The 20665-nt window shown below is 37.6% G+C and overlaps 1 protein-coding gene across 2 annotated transcripts in view; it reads left to right on the top strand.

Annotated features, from left to right (window-relative positions):
- LOC129739725 (aminopeptidase N) overlaps window positions 1-10215 on the top strand; it is a 56728-nt gene extending 46513 nt beyond the window's left edge. Inside the window, exons 3-12 of one of the 2 annotated variants that reach the window (XM_055731233.1) lie at window positions 4565-4723; window positions 4791-5170; window positions 5241-5580; window positions 5641-6041; window positions 6104-6384; window positions 7926-8125; window positions 8195-8506; window positions 9332-9413; window positions 9478-9656; window positions 9806-10215. In XM_055731233.1, the coding sequence (XP_055587208.1) occupies window positions 4565-4723; window positions 4791-5170; window positions 5241-5580; window positions 5641-6041; window positions 6104-6384; window positions 7926-8125; window positions 8195-8506; window positions 9332-9413; window positions 9478-9633 (2311 nt within the window). In that variant the 3' untranslated portion in view covers window positions 9634-9656; window positions 9806-10215. Of the gene's footprint in view, window positions 1-4564; window positions 4724-4790; window positions 5171-5240; window positions 5581-5640; window positions 6042-6103; window positions 6385-7925; window positions 8126-8194; window positions 8507-9331; window positions 9414-9477 lie in introns of both variants that reach the window. The other variant, XM_055731232.1, reaches the window with a different exon arrangement.
- The last annotated feature ends 10450 nt before the right edge of the window (window positions 10216-20665 follow it).

The following is a 20665-nucleotide window of genomic DNA, read 5'->3' as shown; positions in this document are numbered from 1 at the left end:
TTGTCTGATACTTACAAACTGTAAAATGAGAACTTGTAAGGCAAAAGATATTCAACGGACCTTTTATCTTCGGATTTTTGGACTTTTGGAGCATATGAACTAGAAATTATACGCTGTCAGAAAATGCAAAAGAAGTCGATTTTCAAAAATAAATCCAAATTTAGTTCGTTTTTCATGAATATGAATTTCGTACTGATGCACATGAATAATGATATGACGCTTGGCGGACGTTTGAAAAAATAAAAGGGATTTAGAAGCTATACATACCATTTTCCAATCCAATACGTCTAAAAGGTTAGTTGATCCAGAGAAAAAGATTTAACCATCATCCGCATTAGGGTGTCATTTTGACACCATTGCATGTTTGAAGGCTTGTAACTTTTTTCAGAAGCTTCAAAATACAAAAATTTCTTCTGGAACCCTAAATGAATTCAAAAGTTCTTCAATATTGCATCTTTACTTTTTTATGGACGAACCCTGGAAGCCTGGACAAAAAAACTCCCTTTTCCGACTTTGGGTGTCATTTTGACACCACAAAAGTAAAATCTATTTAAGTCGTTTGAATTATTATGAACTTTATATAAAACTAATATACAGCTAAATACTAAATACAGCTAAAGTTTCAAGTTTTCTCGTTATTCAGCATAAAAGAAAAAAAATCCGAAAAAACATGCCTCACGAAAACTGCTGTAGTTCATATGTTACACGTCCAAACAAATATTTGTCTTATGCATATGAAAGCTGAAGTTAATGCCTACATCATGAAGACAAGAAATATTTTTTAAGTTTTTTTTTAATGAAATGGTCACAAAAAGTTCGAAAAAGTGGTCTAAAAAACCTACTTTTCATTCGATTGCTAGTAAATACTGTTTGAGCGATGGTAGAGTTTTAGATAAAATATGACTACAAACTTTATTGAAATTCTAACATTTTGCTGTCTTTAGATTTTCGATGCAACAAAAATTGAATTTACTGGAATTTTTCAAAGTTGGCTACTTTGCGCGATTTTTTCACTAATTGAAAATTCATCTGTTCTTGTGGTCCTCCGTCAGGTTGTACCTGGATTTTCAGTGCTTTCTCGACGTTTGAAGCAATCAAAACTATATCCATTGAAAAGGGAATTTAGTCTACATTCTAGTGAGGTGAAACAATTTACGCTGTGAGATTTCATAAAAATATGAAAATTATAAACGTAAAATCATTCCTGAATTTCTAGAACCACAAGCAGCCCGTTCAGTAAAACGTGTTTGTTTGCTCTCCGAGTAGTTACGATGGGTGGTGATTTGGTCAGAGAACGAAGCCGACAGACGAAATAATGATTTTCATATTTTTGTGAAATCTCACAGCGTGATTTGTTGCACCTCACTAGAATTTCATCAGTGCTAGAATGTAGATTAAAATTGCTTTCCAATGAATATACTTTTGATTGGTCCAAACAAAGTGAAAGCACTGAAAATCCGGGTACAACCACAGAAAGAGATGAAATTTCAATTTGTAAAAAAATTGCGCAAAGTAGTGAACTTTGAAAAATTCCATTAATTTCAATTTTTGTTGCATCAAAAATCTAAAGACAGCAAAATGTTAGAATTTTAATAAAGTTTGTTGTCTTTTTTTTTTTTTTTTTAGAAATAGACCAAGAAAAATGATTATGATCACATGGGAGAACTATTCCCTTCATTCCGATAGACATCGACACTCAACCAGTATAATATTCATACGCCAGGTTGGTCTCCTGTAGTAGAATGTTAATACATGGGCCCCGGAGAGGCGCAAGATGTGGGTTCAAGTCTCACCGGGAGACAAGGCGAATTTTTTTTCGCATGTTTTTCAACATCGATTTTCGCATGTTTTTCGACATCGATTTTCTCTTATCTAGTCCCTGAAATTTCATCTAAGTTGGATTCATTTCTCTACAAAAAAGTTTCGCTGACTGAATGTTTGAGTCAAGACCCATCTCTGGGTCGCAATTTAAAAATAGAAATAAGGCGGTGCCAAACACCGAAATTGGCTGGATATCCAAATACGGCAAACGCATTATTTCTCATCATAACTGACAACCCGTGCAGGATACGAGAAGGCAATGCAAATCTTGCCGTGCTTAAAAATGTCCAAACTTGATTCCAACTACCGTAAGATGAAATGATGGGAATAGAAATAGACCAAGAAAAATGATTATGATCACATGGGAGAACTATTCCCTTCATTCCGATAGACATCGACACTCAACCAGTATAATATTCATACGCCAGGTTGGTCTCCTGCAGTAGAATGTTAATACATGGGCCCCGGAGAGGCGCAAGATGTGGGTTCAAGTCTCACCGGGAGACAAGGCGAATTTTTTTCGCATGTTTTTCAACATCGATTTTCTCTTATCTAGTCCCTGAAATTTCATCTAAGTTGGATTCATTTCTCTACAAAAAAGTTTGTTGTCATATTTTATCTAAAACTCTACCATCGCTCAAACAGTATTTACTACACCCATAGAAGAGGTTGCAAAAATCCAATGCCTATTTAGCACATCTCTGTGCCGATAATGCGCTGAAATGTGCACTGTGCCGAAGATGATATGTTTGAAAAACCGTAACTGGCATAAGGACTCGGCTCCCAACTAAAATGATGCATGACCACTACATTCAAGCAAAACAAGAAAAACATTTTATGGGATTTCGTTCCTATTGGATAATTCATCCCAGAAACAAGAAAATAAAAATATAAACCACAGCGCCCGTAGGGAGAATCGAACTCAAATTACCAACCATATGGTCTTGCCAGACCGACATATTAACCAGTGTACTATTTGAGCTTCATGCAGGAAGAGGGATATTTGTCATAGGCATTCTGCCACCGATCAATCACAAAAGAAACGCACGAAAGTGGCTTCCCGGCGTTTGGCCTCTTTTCAAGGTATTCATTTGTCTTACGATGGAAACGGGAAAGGGAACGGGAGTGGAGGAAACGGGAAACCCATTGAGTGAGAACTGTGCTTTGCTTACTGCCTGCTATTACATACACACGCTACATATACACAGCTGCTAAAGCCGGGCAGCTTTGCCGGTAAATTGAAGGAATGTTTTTGTTGTTGCTTTTGCTACATACAAACGCACAGCTTAGCCGTGGTTGTTTGCCGGTTGATTGAATTGAAGGAATGTTTTTTTTGTTGTTGCTTTTACTGCATACACACGCACAGCTCGGCCGTGGTTGTTTGCCAGTGGATTGAAGGGATTGAATTAGAAGGATGTTTTTGTTGTTGCTTTTGCTACATTCACACGCACAGCGCTCGGTTCGCTGGCTGCCTGGTGTTGGCCGGTATTTATTTCCATCCTTCTTCGTCTTGTGATGCGATAGGGAGGGACGTGAAAGCGTTTTTATTTTGTTTCTTTCAGACATACGCAATTCGGTTAACTTGGGAGATTAATGCCGGTGGGAGCAAATCGAATCAGCACCAATCGCGTTATCTTCTTGTACCAATGATGCTATGTAATTGACTACACGCCATTGGCACAGAGGCTGAATTTTGGGTGTAGCAATCGAATGAAAAGTAGGTTTTTTAGACCACTTTTTCGAACTTTTTGTGACCATTTCATTAAAAAAAAATTTAAAAAAATATTTCTTGTCTTCATGATGTAGGCATTAACTTCAGCTTTCATATGCATAAAGCAAATATTTGTTTGGACGTGTTATATATGAACTACAGCAGTTTTCGTGAGGCATGTTTTTTCGGATTTTATTTTTTTCATGCTGAATAACGAGAAAACTTGTAACTTTAGCTGTATACTATGTTTTAAACATATTTTACTGACATTACAAGGTTTCTTTTGATGTAAGTTTTGTATCGGTTTATTACGCCAAAAGTTATAACGATTTAAGCTTGTGGTGTCAAATTGACACTCTTAGTGCTGATTAGGGTAATGAAATCTAATGCGGATGAGGGTTAAATGTTTTTGACAGATATTGATCGAAAACATTTAGTCGAACATGTACAAATGTACTTAACTGAAGATGTATCCAGCGCCTTTAATTTTTAAACAACAACAAAAATCCGATGAAAATGAACAGGCACAGGAAGAATGTGACTAGTTAAACGGATTTTTTTTCAAAAATCCGTCGAAAAACACTATAGGGCAGATTGGGGATATTTGATCCCCTTTTCTAATTTTCATTATACCGTTTTGGGAAAATTTAGCAACTCGCCGTCTTTTGCATTTTCTGACAGTGTGTAATTTCAGTTAATATGCTCCAAAACATAAAAAGATACATGAACCCGTATATGAACTAGAAGCATTTTCGTAAGACGAAAAAAATTGTGATATTTTTAAAATTTAAGGATACTTGATCCTTCACTAATGCAGCCTTAGGTGTTTTACTGAAACCATCAGTTTGTAATGATTGTATAGCTTATACACTCAACTATTCGGTGAGCCGAATATTCGGCTTAACGGTTTTTCGGCGACCGAATATTCGGTACATATCTAGTTTTCAGGTTTCTCAAAAATATGATGAAATCTGTGGAAAAAGGCTTGGAACAATTGTCAAACCAGTTCTAAATTTTTCAAACCCTTTTTAGGTGGCTCGCAACTACCCAATTTCAACCAACAGACGCTCGACGAGCTTTCCCTTGCTTCGATGAACCAGCGCTAAAAGCGAAATTCTCTCTTAGTTTAGCGAGACCTCAAAACATGATGACTTTGTCGAACATGCCAAAGCAGAGAAGCTACAGTGCCGCGTGAGTATTACTGTCTGGTAATTACACAATAATTTTAATCCTTTAAAATTTACCCTACAATTGACAGACAAGATGGTCTGCAGGACTACGTGTGGGACGTATTTCAAGAATCGGTACCCATGTCCACGTACCTGGTGGCGTTTGTGGTCTGTGACTTTGTAAATCTGTCTGCTGGGAATTTTGCCGTTTGGGCCAAATCGGATGTTATAAACTCTGCCCGCTATGCGCTGGACGTGGGCCCCAAACTGCTAAAGTATCTGGAAAAGTTTTTCGATATTTCCTATCCCTTACCAAAGATGGACATGATTGCTCTGCCAGATTTCAGTGCCGGAGCGATGGAAAACTGGGGCTTGATAACCTATCGAGAAACGGCGATGCTTTATGAGGAAAATGTTTCCGCCAATAATAACAAACAACGAGTGGTCACAGTCGTTGCTCATGAGTTGGGTGAGTATGTTGTTGAATTGGAAAATTGTATTTCAATGATCTTGAGGATAGAAAATTATTCGTTTTGCAGCTCATCAATGGTTTGGGAATCTCGTGACCCCAACCTGGTGGACAGATCTTTGGCTGAACGAAGGTTTTGCCAGCTACATGGAGTATCTGGCAGTGGATGCCGTTGAACCGGCCTGGAAGTCGATGGAACAGTTTGTAGTCAATGAACTTCACGCGGTGTTCTCGTTGGATGCTCTATCTTCATCTCACCAGATATCGGTGGAGGTGCACAACCCGGAAGAAATAAACGAAATATTCGATAAAATTTCGTATGGTAAAGGTGCCGCCATCATTCGAATGATGGATCATTTCTTGACATCCGAGGTATTCCGGAAGGGTCTAACGAATTATTTGAATGAAAAGTATGGTTTTAAATTGTTTTTTTTGATTTTTATTTTAGTAAACATATTTCTTTATTATAGAAAATATCAGAGTGCTGACCAAGATGATTTATGGACATTCCTCACAGCTGAAGCCCGAAAAAGAAATGTGTTCGACGATCGTACCACTGTCAAGCAAATTATGGACACCTGGACGTTGCAGACCGGTTTTCCCATAGTCACTGTCACTAGGGATTACGAAACTAAAAATATTGAATTCCACCAGCAGAGATTTATTTTCATTGAACCATCAAATGGAACTTTGAAAAATGGGATAGAAGAAAAACCTCTTTGGTGGATTCCCATCACTTTCACTACTCTCGGAGATACCGAGTTCAACAATACAAAGCCGGAAATATGGATGAAAGGGGAAGAAACGCTCATCCTGCAAAGCATGGATATTCCAAACCACGACTGGATGATAGTGAATATTCAACAAACTGGTAGGTTTGTATGTAATAATTTTATATAAAGTATCTATTATCATACATTTCAACAAATATAGGCTACTACAGAGTGAATTACGATCAACGAAATTGGCAGATCATTTCTGAACATTTGATGGATCCGCGAAAATTTGCCGAAATAGCACCTTCAAATAGGGCACAGCTGATCGACGACGCTCTAAATCTGGCCCGCGGAGGGTACCTCAACTATAGCACAGCGCTCAGCGTGACCCGCTATTTGGTGCATGAAACGGACTACGTGCCATGGAAGGCGGCCATTGGATCGCTGAATTTCATCGATTCGATGCTCATCAAAACGAGTAGCTATGATAAATTTAAAGTGAGTAAAAACTTTCATTATTTTGAAAGTTTTAAAACAACGAGAAATTATAATGGACATGAGGGTGGTCCAAACATAGAATTATGTTCCGGAACCAAAACCTTGGGGGCTAAAATTGTTCCTTGGCCTGCAAGAGGCTAAAATGCAAAATTTAAGATCATTTGGTAAACTCTTAGGGGTCGCTCAACGATGCTGAAGTTTGTTAAAATCCTACATTTCGATTCTAACATTTTTGCACATGCAAACATTGCTCTTTAAATCTGTTTTTCTCATTGTAGGCGTAATTTTATACATTTATCTTGAAAACCGTCAGATGAGACGAGTTGCGATTGCAAAGTGGTTAAGTGTAAAAGATTTAGAAGAAAAAAATCATAAAAAAATCTAATCACAGTTTCGACAAAAAACGTTGATGAAAAACATGTCACATGGTATACTATGAATTACGTTTCATGCAAATTTTCCAATCAGTACCGGTGTCAGAATTGGGAGACTATTTTCACATGTTTCACTAACTGTACGTACGTACTGTGATGTACTAGATATGTTTCTATGATTGTTGCAACCCTTTCTGCATTACAATGTGAAGAAAGGAGGGACAAAGCGAGTTCCATATAAATTGCGTTGTTTAGCTTGCAAACTTATTAACCAATCAGGGCTTCAAAACAAGTTTGTTGGTATAAATCGAGAACTTATCAAGCGTTATTTGCGTGCGAATTATTTGAGACTTTCTTATTTCTGGGTAGAGTCGGAAAAAAGGAGGCAACTCTATATTCATATTATAATTGGCATAATTTGAAAACTTATCAGAAAAATAAAGCGAAAGGTTACGCCATTCAGAAATGAAAATGATTTAACAGTAATTCGTGATCACTTCTGGCATTGGAAAAGAGTAAGGGCTGGAAGTCCGTATCATTGAAACATATATTTTGTCATCATTATAAACTCTATGAAATTTATAAAAACAGAGTTAAAGTTTCAGATCTTGAAAAATAAATCTAAAGATCAATTTTACGAAAACATTTTTAAATCATCTTTGTACGAAAATTCGAAACTCCAGTTAAAGCTCTCTTTTTAAAGCGTTTGCTTCTTAATTATATTGAAATTTGGTTTGAAATGCTGCCTAGGAAATAAAACTAAATTTCAATTATTTTAACAAATTTTATTCATTTTTGGAAGGTGTAGCAAAGCACACCGGGTCAGCTAGTCCATCTTTAAAATTTCATAATCTTATGATGTCCCTACTTAAAAGGACATCACTTTTCACCGATAAGGCCGATAAATTAAAGTAACAAACATAAATTACGGTGATTAATCTCTTCATAATATAAGAAAATTATAATAAAAATTCGCCTGAGTGTAGCTACATTATCCGTTCTCCCAGGTGAAACCTTTCTAAGACAATTCTTTGCCTCTTTCGGGGATGTTTCACGAAAAAAAAATGGTTGTGTTAAAAACTGAGAAGATGTGAATTAGTTTATTCGGTATAGTAATCTTGTAAAGCTTAACAGTTATTGATATGTATTTTTATATCTTTTCTACAGAAATATTCAACCCATCTGCTGAAACCCATTTTCGCTAAAGTGGGATTCGAGGATCCCAAAAATAGCCCTCTGTTGACCGTTTATAAACGGGTCGATGTACTTACTGCAGCTTGTCATCTAGGGTACAAAGAATGCGTCAGCAGGTGTGTTCAAAAATTCTATGAATGGATGCATGAACCGAACCCCGACATCAATAATCCGTAAGTACTCTATGTTTTACTTTTTTTCGTTTCAAACGTAGATGTTTATATTTAAAAAAAATCATGCAGGATCTCACCGAATCTGAAAAATATCGTGTACTGCACGGCAATCAAGTACGGCGACCAGGCTGAGTGGGAGTTCGCCTGGGATCGATTCCACCGGACGACCATCCCGAGCGAGAAGGAAATTCTTCTCTCGGCTTTGGGCTGCTCGCGAGAAATGTGGATCCTGACGCGGTTCCTCGAATACTCGATGACCGACAAGTACGGTATACGCAAGCAGGACGTGTTCAGGGTGTTCCTGTCGGTATCGAACAACGTGATCGGTCAACCGCTGGCATTCAACTACATCCGTAACAATTGGCAAAAAATGAAAGATTAGTAAGTATTAGGGTGACAGCGAAAACGGTCGTGTCGAATTTTAAAAACTGACCATGTACCTACATTTTGTTGATTGGTTTCGTGTGGCTTTTAACTGCTGCGTACGCTTCGTATTTGGTTTGGATATATACGCACATGTTAGTCACCTGCAGGAAAACTTGATGGGTTCGTCATTGGAAAATCTGCATGCACCTGCGCACAGGATAACCGTCAAAGTTTTTTTTTTTAGCAAGTTACTGTCATCACGAGGGCAGTTGCAGAACCTGACTATCCCAACAAATTACACGTTAACCTATTCAATATCATTTTTAGTGCGAGGTATGGTTCACTGGAATTCTACCTTTGACATTAAAACGAACGATATAGCAAGCAATTTTTAAAAGGCAATGCATACAGTTTTGGAATTCTAATTACACATTTTAATTTATATTCGGATTAAATAAGTGTAGTTTGAAAGTTAAAGTTTTAGAATGTTAGAATGAAAAAATGTAAAAATAAAGCAGACGTACTAGATAACCCTGAAAGTGGCAATTTTAACAAGGTTAACCTTAACGCCACGATACAAATAAACAACAAACAAAAACAACAACAAAACAGACCTTTTCAAAATTTCAGCTCAATCGAACGTGAAAGTTCCGAATTTTCACCCTCGAAAATTATAAAAATACAAAAAAAAAACACAAAAATTTTCAGAAATATATGGTCGGTTTTTAAATTAGATGATGAAAATTTTCCCATACATCCGTTATATTTCATATGTAAAATAAAAAAAATGGTTGGAGGTTATAAGAAATATAATAATTTTCAATTTACTATTAATTTCAGCCTGGGAACCTCGATGTCGAACTTGAACATGATTCTGAAATTTTCAACCAAACGTTTCAACACTCGATATGAGCTCGATGAGGTGAGTTTGCTCGAAGTTTCCCTCAATGCAGTGTCTAAATGCATTCACTTTTTTCTTTCAACAGCTCAAAGAATTTGCACAAAAACATTTGAAAGACACGGGCCGAACAATCCAACAGGCTATCGAGAGGGCAGAAGCCAATATCCTCTGGATGGAGTCCAATGCCAAGACTATTATCGAATGGCTGGAACAGCTAGAGTACGATCCGGATGAATTGTAAACATTTGTTATAATAGTTGATAGGTACGCCTACACAAAAAAACGATTTATAATTTCGGTTAATTAGAATCACCAATGTCAACTATTTGGAAAAAAAAGAGATTATGGCACAAAACATCACGTTTATTTGCATAAAAGTTGTTAAAGATATAAAACTGTCATATGTTTTGCAGTTTGGTCGCCCAGAATGCTCCAGTCACACGAAATATTCAACGTGATTTTCTTTTCGGATGAACGTCGAACATACCACTATTGTCGATGGGTTAGAATTAGTAAAAAGAAACTGTGAAGACTGTACATTGAATGTCACAAGATAGATCTAACAAAAATCAGCGTCTCAAGCCATTGTTAAACTTCCTACTCATTCAATGAATCGCCCCATTGATCCTCTCTGCAGCCAGCCTTCTGATTCAGAAGTGCTATTAACTATACCGTCACTTTGAGTGAATCGATCTTCTTTAGAAACAGTTCACGTACCAATGAATAAGCATAAGAAATAGATGTTTAGTTTAGTTTTTTTGTAGTAACATAGCTCTGTACTTAACAGACTCATAATTTTGGAAAATATATCGAATACTTCTAACTTTGTTGTGTTAATTTTTTTCTAGTTTTTACTCATTCAACTTCAAATTGGATTTTATATTCAAACATTTTTGCTAAATAAAACAATTGCATCTTATACTGCTTGGCATTAGATTAAACAGAAAAGATTTTGGTTTTTTCAAGCTAACAATATGTAGATAGGTACCTAAATTTTTTCTGCTTATGGGCCGTTTAGATATCACTTGAACATAAAATTGCAATTTTTGACAGTTTTGATAACGTAGGAAAGCAATTTCAGTTTACTAGAAATAAAATTTTGAGGGCTCAAGCGGGTACATTTTTGTGTAATTGAAAAAAATTTAATCCCCAAGATTAAATTTGTAATCTCGACCTCAAATTTAAAGTAACACCGGGGTAAGTGGGAACGGTTTTTCGTATAGCTAAACTTAAAAAAATCAGCAGTGATTCAATTTTGAAAAAAAATACGTTCAATGTGATGCGGAACATGTTGTTTACAAATACTGAAGAGATGAGCTTAATAGATGGAAAGCAAAAAAAGGTGTGACGTTTAATATTCTGGACTGCTAGTGTCCTCAATTCAATTACCCCGCTTTATAGAGCAAGCAGGGGCTGAGATATCCCTTCGAATTCTCAGCATTTTTTTCTTTGAGTAGGGAAAAGCCCGCGGGAGTGCTCCTCTTCCTGAGGCACTTCTCCGGGTTAGTATCCAGCTTGCTGCCGTCAGAGTACAGCGTCGATTTTCTCCTGGATCCTATTCAGGATCACTTTGCAGAATTGTACAGATTGTGAGGATTGTACAGATCAACTTTATGTCACGCCAGTTACCACACTCTGTTAAGACGTTCGTCCACATGGGATCCATATTCGGGTGACGGGTGTATTTCCTGGGAGGCCCCGTCACATAAAAAACACGACTTTCTCTTATTCAATTTAGCCGCTCAGTTTAGCTACACGTTGCAAATCTTGAAGTTCTCCCTATTTGTTTTCTCGCTCCGAGAATTTCTTTGGGAAAGGCAAGTAAAACGGGTAAAACAACCAAAATGCGAGCGTAGCGACGGACGTGTTAAGTCTCCTTTCTTGGGAACAAAAAGCACGGTAGTTGAGCGAATTGACAGCCACTTTCAACACACGCGCTCCCTCGAATGATTATTTTTCTCAACTGCCAGCCGGTTGAGTGGTGCAGTTTCTGTTTAGCAAAGCATAGCATAGCATTGGGTGACTACTAGACTGCCCCAAATGACCCGACTTTTGAAAAAGTTATACGCTGCAGGCTAAAATTGGTCCTGGGCCTAGTACAAGATCTCATGCCAAATTTGGGCTAGATCGGACCACCGGAAAGGGTCGCTCAACGAGCCTGAAGTTTGTATGGGATTTTGAGACATTTTGTTCGAGAGGAACATGAAAAACCAGTTTTTCGTCAATAACTTTTGTCTCCCTCGGCCGATTTCTTTCAAAAACGAGTTTTCTTAAAGTCTAAATTATGACAAATATTTCATCTGAAGGTTGCATTTCAATGAAAGTTAAGATAAAAAAGTTATTAAGCTTCAAAAATTTGTTAACTTTTTTAAGGGTGATATTCATCACTTTTTCAATGAGGCGAATAAAGTCCGACCAGAACACTCAATGTGAAATGCATGCCGTTTCGTCAAATAATGACCGTTTTTAATTCTTGTTGTTGCGCTCGATTGCACTTTTTAATGTTTTTCTGATATTTGAATTTGGATGATATTCACTTGATAGTTCGGAAAGAAGTAAGGGCGGAAAAATGCTTGACAATTGCATAACCACAGGGGCTTAGGAACATGACTGGACGATTTGTGATGCCAATTAAAAGATAAATTTAAATTAAAAGATGTTTAGAGTGTTTTTATTACAAAAAATAATGAGATTGACCCGTGAAGTTATTCAAAATCTTTTTTTTATTCATAGAGTAATTAACAAAGTTTAAATTATACACAACATCGTAGCAATTGCTTCTTTTCGAAGCATGCACGGTAACAGAGTTTCAAATAAATTTCTTTGAAACGTAATGCGTACATTAAAAAAAAGAAATTATAAACTTAAACACAATTCACTCTAAACTGAATAAAATACTTTGTTAAAATCAATTAACAATATTAACCTTCATTCTGTATCAAAAGAAAGCTACAGCTAATATAATAAGAACGTGAGAAAAATATAAAAGGACATTTTTTCGAAAAATTATCATTTCATTGGTATCATAAAGCGTTGGTCCATGTGTTTTTCGATCTAAAGAAAAATGTTGGCGGTTGGTTCTGAGAATAACAACAATTCTGAATAGATATTTTTGAGAAAAAAAAGATTCTGAGTTAGGTAGAAAAGATGAAACATAAACCCCGCCCAAAGGCGGATATATGTACAATAGACTGCCCCAAATTGGTGTGGGAAATTTAAAACCTGTGCAATATTATACGCTTTAGGTTAAAATTGATTCTAGTCCTAGTACAAGATCTCATGCCATATTTGGGACAGATCGAATTACGGCAAAGGGTCGCTCAACGAGATTGAAGTTTGTATGGCATTTTGAGACATTTTGCTCGGAAGAAACATGAAAAACCTGTTTTTCATCAATAACTTTGGTTTCCATTGGCCGATTTCTTTCAAAAACTGTTTTTCTTAAAGGATGGTATTTATCACTGTTGATGAGTTGGGCCGGTCGAACATATTGACGCCTCATTAACAATAATGAATACCACCGTAGAAAGTTAGCCTATTTTTGAAGCCTCATAACTTTTTTTTCTAAACTCTTATCGAAATGCAGTCTTCGGATGAAATATTTTTCATAATTTAGGATTTTAGAAACATTGTTTTTGGAAGAAATCGACCGACGGGAACCAAAGTTATTGATGAAAAACTGTTTTTTTTATTGACATCACAAATCGTCCAGTCATGTTCCTAAGCCCCTGTGGTTATGCAATATTTTTTTTAAATTGTCAAGCATTTTTACGCCCTTACTTCTTTCCGAACTATCAAGTGAATATCATCCAAACTCAAATATCAGAAAAACATTAAAAAGTGCAACCGAGCGCAACAACAATGGTTAAAATCGGTCATTATTTGACGAAACGGCATGCATTTCACATTGAGTGTCTTGGCGGACTTTATTCGCCTCATTGAAAAAGTGGTGAATATCACCCTTAAAAAAGTTAACAAATTTTTGAAGCTTAATAACTTTTTTATCTTAACTTTCATTGAAATGCAACCTTCAGATGAAATATTTGTCATAATTTAGGCTTTAAGAAAACCCGTTTTTGAAAGAAATCGACCGAAGGAGACAAAACTTATTGACGAAAAACTGGTTTTTCATGTTCCTCTCGAACAAAATGTCTCAAAATCCCATACAAACTTCAGGCTCGTTGAGCGACCCCTTCCGGTGGTCCGATCTGGCCCAAATTTGGCATGAGATCTTGTACTAGGCCCAGGACCAATTTTAGCCTGCAGCGTATAACATTTTACAGGTTTTAAATTTCCGATACAAATTTGGGGCAGTCTAGTGACTACACACATCTTGCATTGGCTGATACACAAAGTACAACTTAATAATCAAAACAAACAAAACGATTCAATATTCGTTTCAAGTGTTGGTTTAAAAAATAAGTGTAGTACAATAATACACACTGCGACAAGTCAAAGTAATCATAATGGGGATGATCTGATACAGCAAATAAAACTTTTCAGGAGCAGAGAACTCATACGACCCAGGGCGCTGTACTCAGATAGAAAGGGGAAGGGATATTTATATGGGAAATCCTACTCGGCAAATAGAACTGCAAAAAAAGAGTGAAAGCATTAAATTTTCAAAAAGAAACGATCTCACCAAATCCATTAAATGCTATAGAGGGTTTAGGCCGGAGCTGTCTCCCAATTCTTCCTGATTGGAGTCAACTTTTTTTTTATTTTTCAAAATTTCTGTCGCCTACAAGGAACGCGAATCGCAGAAATCTTAAAAAGAACTGCATTTTTCGCCCATTGCAGAATATTCCCTTTTTCTCTTGCTGTGGCCCAATAATTGGGCTGCGCCACTGCATTGCTGCTTTTCCAAATTCCTCAGATGTCTTTAAAAAAAATTCCTGACTGCACCAGCAGTCGACCACTGAGCACATTTTTATATCGGAAAGTACGCTTGAAAATCAATCCATAAATTTAGTACTACGTAAGCGCAAATCAGAACACAAGAATAGCCATTTTTCTTTTCTTTTAAGCACTATTTTTTGCATCGCAATTAATAAATCCCGGAAAGCTGCTTTCCAAACTTCACCCATCATTACACTTTACATCAACGTTATCCTTTCTAATCTTTATGCACAATTTAACGAATTTTTGGCTATTTACAGTATTATTTTGATAAATTTTCGAGTGGTGCAGTTTCTGTTTACTCGTATTAAGATTTTGTTATGTTATTCAAAATAAAAATTTAATTTAAAAATACAGCAAAGTACATACCATTAGATTAATAGGAATCCGAAAATAACAAAAGTTATATTATTGTATGTCAATAAATAAAAGTGATTGTAAATTGCATGGTAAATTTTGATGTACACGGACGAGTGACGGGATCACCCTCTAGAAAACATGCAAATTTTGATCGGCCATATCTTAGTTATCTTATGACATATTGCATTTCTTTTGATCTCATTCGAAAGATGATGAGCAAAACCTTTCTCGTATATATTGTGCTAAATGTTTATGTTAAGTTAATAGGACTTATAATTAACATAAAATTGGAACATTTCCAAAAATTCGTATATCAAATCTAAATCTGATCAGCCCCTTGTGGGGAAGACCAAATTTCAAAATTCGAGTGGAATTCGAATCCTTTTTTTTTCATATTTATCAAAATACAATTGTGAAATTTAATAAAAAAAAATGCATAGTATTAAAAATAGACAAAATAACTACTTGAGTTATCGATCAAAAGTTTGGGATCAACCCTCAGTATGGTGTGTTAACGAAAAGTTTGGAATCAATCTTCCAAAACATGCATTTTTTTTTGTTCGTATCTCTGTTATCAAACAACGTATCGCTTATCTGAAAAAATATATTTAAAGCTCATGAGTTTTACATGCTTTTTGAATATTTAAGGAAAATATTTTTTTTAAATAACTTTGTTAAAACTTTAGCTAAAGTTTGATCATTTGCTGATAAATTGTGCAATTCATCATTTTTCAAATGAACCAAACCGATCAGCAATAACTTGTAAGATAACAAAGTTATAGTCGAAACAAGTTTGCGAGTATTTATTGAACGGACGGACTATTTGGTGTACATTATCGGAAAATAATAAAATCTTAGCTAATGTTTTAACGAAGTTAGTCTGCAATAATATTTTCACTTAATAGGTACTCAAAAAGAAAGTACAACAACTGCCGCCGACCGTGGCCTAGAGAATAGCGTTAAAGTCTTCTATGCCAGAAGTCATGATATCGAGTCTTGGTCACGGCATACAAAGTACTCTTTCTGTGGACTGGTGGTGTTAGCATTAGTTAGATACTAGCCATTACGTCCTTGAAAGATGTACGATTTAGTCCTAAGTAGAATTCAGATCTCTTCAAAGAAACATGAAGTTTCACTGAGATCCTATACCTCTATGTGTGTGTTCGTTTTATAACTCATCAGCTTTGAATATAGGGCCCTATTGCCCAGTAAGCGCGTCCTCTCAAAAATCGACAGAGCATGCAAAAAATTGAGAGTTGAGTCACCGAACTTAGAATAAAACGGTTAATTTCGGCGACACTCCAAGAACGCAAATATTATCATTCGGTTTGTCCTGCCGAGATACCCAGATGCAACGGATACGAATGCGTACATGCGAAATTTGAATCGTACACTTGTACGATGCAGTCGTAGCAGTCGACTTCTCAGGCAGGTAAACATGCGTCTCAAAGGGAAACACACAAACACGATTCGGATTGTTTTCGTGTGTTGCGCTGGAGGGCGTGTCTTAGATTATTTCGTGTCACTCACCCAAGGCACGCGTATGGTGTGTTCCTCTCTGCCGATTAGATGATGCAAAATCGCAAGAGAGATCGATGCGATCTCTCTGTCGATTTGAGTTACCTCTCTGCCGATTCATGTTTACTGGGTGGGCTTGGGCCTGCTAAAAAGAATAAAGCTTGCTCTTTACTCTTACACAGATTTCCATAAGAATGACAGCTAATCGGAGTGAAATTGGAGTGAAGGCTATTGCTTTCTTTGTTTAACATACGAGAAATCGTATATCGGGATTGTGAGCGCGCCCATCGCCAATTACATAAGACGAGTCGCGAGTCATTTTACTTAAGAATATTACAGTAGTCGAGTCGAGTCGAACTTCAGTCGAGTAGCTCGACTGAGTCGACTGCGAAAATTTTTAACATGATAGTCGCCATTCGAGCCCAAATTAATTCGACAAGTTGCACTCGACTACCGTAATGCGACATTTCGCTTGACTCGACAGTGACTGGAGTCGAGTGGAGTTACTCGACTCGTTTCATGGAATAGGGTAAGGTAGCCAGAATTTTTTCAGCACGTATCCGGGCCGGACAAACCGAGCAATTTTTATACAAAAACCCAGCAAAATCCGGGGATTCGATTTCAAATTGACGACCATAAATCCGGGCAATATCGGGGCAAATTTTCTCAAAACTAAGAAATTTGTCAACAAAAATCAAGAAAAAAATTAAAAAAACATTTTTTTTTCATCAAAACTCAATGATAGATTTTGAACCGTATTTGAGGCTTCCAAAAAAACCTTTCATGATTATTTTTATAAAACTTGATAGAAAAATTTCGTTTTGGAGGTGTTGTTTTTTTTGTTTAGTTTGCCAAATAAAGTGAACAAATCCGGGCAAAATCCGGACATTTTTCAATGAAATTCGGGCAGCCGGGCCGGGCCGGACTGTTCTCAAATTTAGTATTAAACATCCGGGCAAACCCGGATAAAGCCGGGCAATCTGGCAACCTTATAATAGGGCCCATAATTTTTCAGATTAGCGATATGTTGTTTGACAACAGAGATTCGAGCGAAAAAAATTGCATGATTGCATGAGAAGACTGATCCCAATTTTTTGACCGATAAATCATATTGATCAGTGATCCCAAACTTTTGATCGAAAGCAAAGTTTAAGAGATCAAAGGAAATGCAATACAGTAAGGTTTTTTTTTACACTGATATACGTACCGCGTAAAAAAAAACCGTGTAAAAAAAAACCGTGTTAATTCCCGAAAACCGTGTAAAAAAAAACCGTGCTAATTCCCGAAAACCGTGTAAAAAAAAACCGTGTTAATTCCCGAAAACCGTGTAAAAAAAGACCATTCGAATTCTGCAGCTTTGAAGTTCTGACACTTAAGACCTGAGACCTGAGACCTGAGACTTGAGACACAAGACCTGGACTTGAAAATGTAGACTAGAGACATGAGACCTGAGACTTTAGACATGACACCTGATACCTAAGTCCAGGGACCTGAGACCTGAGACATGAAACCTGAGACTTGAAGAATGAGACCAAAGACATGGGACATTAGACCTAAGACCTGAGACTAGAAACCTAAGACATAAAACACGAGACCTAAGACATGAGACATGGGACATGAGACCTGAGACATGAGACTTGAGACTTAAGACATGACACCTGAGACCAGAGACCTGAGACATGAGACATGAGACAAGAGGCATGAGACATGAGATATGAGACCTGAGACCTGAGACATGAGACATGAGACATAAGACATGAGACCTGAGGTATGAGACAAGAGCCATGAAAGATTAGACCTGAGACATGAGACTTTAGACCTGAGACAAGCTACTAGTGTTATTACCGCGAAAAATTATATAAGCTTCGATTACAACTTGCGACCCCTCTAGTGAAAGGGTTTGACTTGTAGGTGACGAAAAACAGTGTCGCGAAATCGCTAGTCCAAGCTACTAGTGTTAGAACCGCGAGAAATTAGTTAAGCTCCGATTTAGACTTGCGACCCATCTAGTGAAAGGGTTTGACTTGTTGGTGACGAAAAACAGTGTCGCGAAATCGCTAGTCCAAGCTACTAGTGTTAGTACCGCGAAAAATTAGTTAAGCTCCGATTTAGACTTGCGACCCCTCTAGTGAAAGGGTTTGACTTGTAGGTGACGAAAAACAGTGTCGCGAAATCGCTAGTCCAAGCTACTAGTGTTAGTACCGCGAGAAATTAGTTAAGCTCCGATTTAGACTTGCGACCCATCTAGTGAAAGGGTTTGACTTGTTGGTGACGAAAAACAGTGTCGCGAAATCGCTAGTCCAAGCTACTAGTGTTAGTACCGCGAGAAATTAGTTAAGCTCCGATTTCAACTTTCGACCAGTCAAGTGAAAGGGTTTGACTTGTAGTTGACGAAAAATAGTGTCGCGACTTCGCTAGTACAAGCTACTAGTTTTAGTACCGCGAGAAATTAGTTAAGCTCCGATTTAGACTTGCGACCCCTCTAGTAAAAGGGTTTGACTTGTAGGTGGCGAAAAACAATGTCGCGAAATCGCTAGTCCAAACTACTAGTGTTAGTACCGCGAGAAATTAGTTTAGCTCCGATTTCAACTTTCGACCGGTCAAGTGAAAGGGTTTGACTTGTAGTTGACGAAAAATAGTGTCGCGACTTCGCTAGTACAAGCTACTAGTGTAAGTACCGCGAGAAACTAGTTAAGCTCCGATTTCAACTTGCTACCCCTCTAATGAAAGGGTTTGACTTGTAGGTGGCGAAAAACAATGTCGCGAAATCGCTAGTCCAAACTACTAGTGTTAGTACCGCGAAAAATTAGTTTAGCTCCGATTTCAACTTTCGACCGGTCAAGTGAAAGGGTTTGACTTGTAGGTAACGAAAAATAGTATCGCGAGTTCGCTAGTACAAGCTACTAGGATTAGTACCGCGCAAAATTAGTTAAACTCCGATTTAGACTTGCGACCCCTCTAGTGAAAGGGTTTGACTTGTAGATGATGAAAAATAGAGTTGCGACTAGAAGGGTCGCAGGTTGAAATCGGAGCTTAACTAATTTCTCGCGGTACTAATCCTAGTAGCTTGTACTAGCGAAGTCGCGACACTATTTTTCGTCATCTACAAAGCAAACCCTTTTACTAGAGGGGTCGCAAGTCTTAATCGGAGCTTAACTAATTTCTCGCGGTACTAATCCTAGTAGCTTGTACTAGCGAAGTCACGACACTAGTTTTCGTCACCTACAAGTCAAACCCTTTCATTTGACCGGTCGAAAGTTGAAATCGGAGCTAAACTTATTTCTCGTGGTACTAACACTAGTAGCTTGTACTAGCGAAGTCGCGACACTATTTTTCGTCATCTACAAGTCAAACCCTTTTACTAGAGCGGTCGCAAGTTGAAATCGGAGCTTAACTAGTTTCTCGCGGTACTAATCCTAGTAGCTTGTACTAGCGAAATCGCGACATTGTTTTTCGTCACCAACAAGTCAAACCCTTTCATTAGAGAGGTCGCAAGTTTAAATCGGAGCTTAACTAGTTTCTCGCGGTACTAAAACTAGTAGCTTGTACTAGCGAAGTCGCGACAATGTTTTTCGTCATCTACAAGTCAAACCCTTTTACTAGAGGGGTCGAAAGTTGAAATCGGAGCTTAACTAATTTTTCGCGGTACTTACACTAGTAGCTTGTACTAGCGAAGTCGCGACACTATTTTCCATCACCTACAAGTCAAACCCTTCTACTAGAGGGGTCGCAAGTCTTAATCGGAGCTAAACTAATTTCTCGCGGTACTAATCCTAGTAGCTTGTACTAGCGAAGTCACGACAATGTTTTTCGTCATCTACAAGTCAAACCCTTTCATTAGAGGGGTCGCAAGTATAAATCGGAGCTTAACTAGTTTCTCGCGGTACTAACACTAGTAGCTTGTACTAGCGAAGTCGCGACAATGTTTTTCGTCATCTACAAGTCAAACCCTTTTACTAGAGGGGTCGAAAGTTGAAATCGGAGCTAAACTAATTTCTCGCGGTACTAACACTAGTAGCTTGTACTAGCGAAGTCGCGACAATGTTTTTCGTCATCTACAAGTCAAACCCTTTCATTAGAGGGGTCGCAAGTATAAATCGGAGTTTTACTAGTTTCTCGCGGTACTAACACTAGTAGCTTGTACTAGCGAAGTCGCGACACTATTTTTCGTCATCTACAAGTCAAAACCTTTCATTAGAGGGGTCGCATGTAGAAATCGAGGCTAAATTTGTTTCTCGCGGTACTAATTCTAGTAGCTTGTCTCCGGTCGCAGGTCCAAAGTCTCATGTCTCAGGTCTCAGGCCTCATGTTTCATGGCTCTTGTCTCTTGCCTCAGGTCTCATGTCTTATGTCTCATGCTGAGGTCTCAAGTCTAATATCCCTTGTCTCAGCTTCCAGGTCTCAGGTCTCATGTCTTATTTCTAATGTTTCATGTCTCAGGTCTCATGTCTCAGGTCTCAGGTCTCAGGTCTCAGGTCTCAGGTCTCAGGTCTCAG

The sequence above is a fragment of the Uranotaenia lowii genome, chromosome 1 (genome assembly GCF_029784155.1).
Source record: "Uranotaenia lowii strain MFRU-FL chromosome 1, ASM2978415v1, whole genome shotgun sequence".
Classification (NCBI taxonomy): Eukaryota; Metazoa; Arthropoda; class Insecta; order Diptera; family Culicidae; genus Uranotaenia; species Uranotaenia lowii.
The sequence above is the reverse complement of the archived record's forward strand: the minus strand, read 5'-3'. Positions and strand labels throughout refer to the sequence as shown.